This window comes from Arachis duranensis, chromosome 3 (assembly GCF_000817695.3).
Source record: "Arachis duranensis cultivar V14167 chromosome 3, aradu.V14167.gnm2.J7QH, whole genome shotgun sequence".
Classification (NCBI taxonomy): domain Eukaryota; kingdom Viridiplantae; phylum Streptophyta; class Magnoliopsida; order Fabales; family Fabaceae; genus Arachis; species Arachis duranensis.
Window position 1 is genome coordinate 134957961 of NC_029774.3, and position 2034 is coordinate 134959994.

Genomic DNA, 2034 nt, shown 5'->3' on the forward strand with positions numbered 1-2034 from the left:
TTGATTATTTATTGTTTAATAAAATAAGCAAATAAATAAATTGTAAACGAAGCTTAATTTTAAAGGCTTTTGTTCCAGCTTTATCCCTCCCTTTTGATCCATCTCAATCACATATCACTATAGGGCAAAGAAAAGAGAAAAGGAAAGGCAACAAAGACAAAAGATAAAGTAAAATAAAATATATAAAAAATCATTTTAATATAATTATGTTACGGTAATTATACTATATTAAAAAATATTATTAAAATTAAAATAATATTTTTAAAATATTATTTAAAAAAATATTATCAAAATATAAAATAAAATATAACTTTAATTTTATCAACATTTATATAATTACTATAGCTAATTTAATTATACTAGAATCCACCAATATAAAATACTGATATAGATAGATATATCTGAGTACATTAATATATATAGTTTCAGATGCAAAAAAGCACCTTGTTGGATGAAAGACCTGTTTTTTCACTTTTATAAATACCCCATCTTTGGTTATAGGCTTTCATTTTTCTGATAAAACAAAGTCGTCTTCTGCAAAGTGCAAAAGAAGAAGCTAGCTAAATTATATATATATTGAGGCACTAAGTATAAGAGGTTGAAATTAAACCTCTCCGATCCTAGCCTGTATTTTTATATTTGTTGAGAGTGATGATTGATGATATTGTTTCAGGTTGTTGCAAGCTAAGAAAGGATGGATTTCCCAAACCATCATCATCAGGAATCGATGTCAGACAGTTGTTCTCAACAGAAAAAGAACAACAACATGGGAAGAGGGAAGATAGAGATAAAGAGGATAGAGAACACAACAAACAGGCAAGTAACATTCTGCAAGAGAAGGAATGGCTTGCTCAAGAAGGCATATGAGTTATCTGTTCTTTGTGATGCTGAGGTTGCTCTTATTGTCTTCTCAAGCCGTGGTCGCCTCTATGAATATGCTAATAACAGGTACCTAGATCTGTCAATCACCCAAATCCCTAACTCCTTTTTCATTCTTCTCAGCTTAAAGTTCCATTTTTTTTTCCTTCTCTCTCTTAATCATCTATAATATGGCTTCCTTTAGTCTAATCCCTCAAACCCTTTGACACTAAAGTAAGGTTGGGCTACAAGAAATTATTCTTAATAAGTTAAATCGAGCTATAAATAGATAAGAAAAGAGAAAGGAAAGGTTCTTTAGGGTTTGTAAAAAGCCTAAAACTTAGTTGTCTCAGATTATAGAGAAAATTTCTCTTTTTTAACCCATCACAACAAAATCTGCACAGAAATACTGAGACTAGATAAAGATTTTCCATTCCAAACTTGAAACAGTTATTTTCCATCTCAAAAATCTCACCTTGCCGCACACTCCACGTGGGAAGGTGAAGAGTAACCCTAGAAATTAGGGTTTTATTAGGAAATAATACACAACTTGTGTATCCACTACCAATCAAGGGATAAAAAAAGATGTCTTTTTTCTTCCGACTTGAAAATGGCCAAGAAGGGTGTCAAAAGTTGAAGTTTTTTCGTTTATTTAAACGCCGTTTAAGGAAAGACCAAGTTTCAAGTTGGTTAATTGTGGTTAGGGCTTCAACAAATTAAAGTGATCTAGTTGGAGAGAGTTACGAATGACTTTAATTTGTTGTCTTTGGTTCAAAGAATCTTTGGTCACGTCACACATGATTTTTCAGTTCTGACAAGTGTGTTTATGTCATGATTCCCATACTTGGATCTCTATTTAAATCTTGCATCTGAACCCTAAAAAGTAACTATGCTTCTAACTTCTAACATCCTCTAGTTATGTGTGAAATTATTTTAGTTTCTTCCTTAATTTCCCATTCCCCTTGGAAAATAATTTTTTTATATATATATTGCAAAGATTGAAAAGATGAAAAGACTGAAAGAGATTGATATGATTCATGAGCCAATGAGAGAACGAGAGGCCTGATTCCTGAACATTTCATTTCATCACTGTGACTGAGGTTTTGCAATTTATTTGCTCAGGAACTTGCAGAAATATACATCAATGAAAATTAATGGTTCTCTTTAATATGATTA

The 2034-nt window shown here is 31.1% G+C and overlaps 1 protein-coding gene across 1 annotated transcript in view; it reads left to right on the plus strand.

Annotated features, from left to right (window-relative positions):
• The first annotated feature begins 694 nt into the window (after positions 1–694).
• LOC107482204 (floral homeotic protein AGAMOUS) overlaps positions 695–2034 on the plus strand; it is a 3877-nt gene continuing 2537 nt past the window's right edge. The window contains exon 1 of the mRNA XM_016102617.3: positions 695–948. Coding sequence (XP_015958103.1) covers positions 695–948 — 254 coding nt within the window. The remainder of the gene's footprint in view (positions 949–2034) is intronic.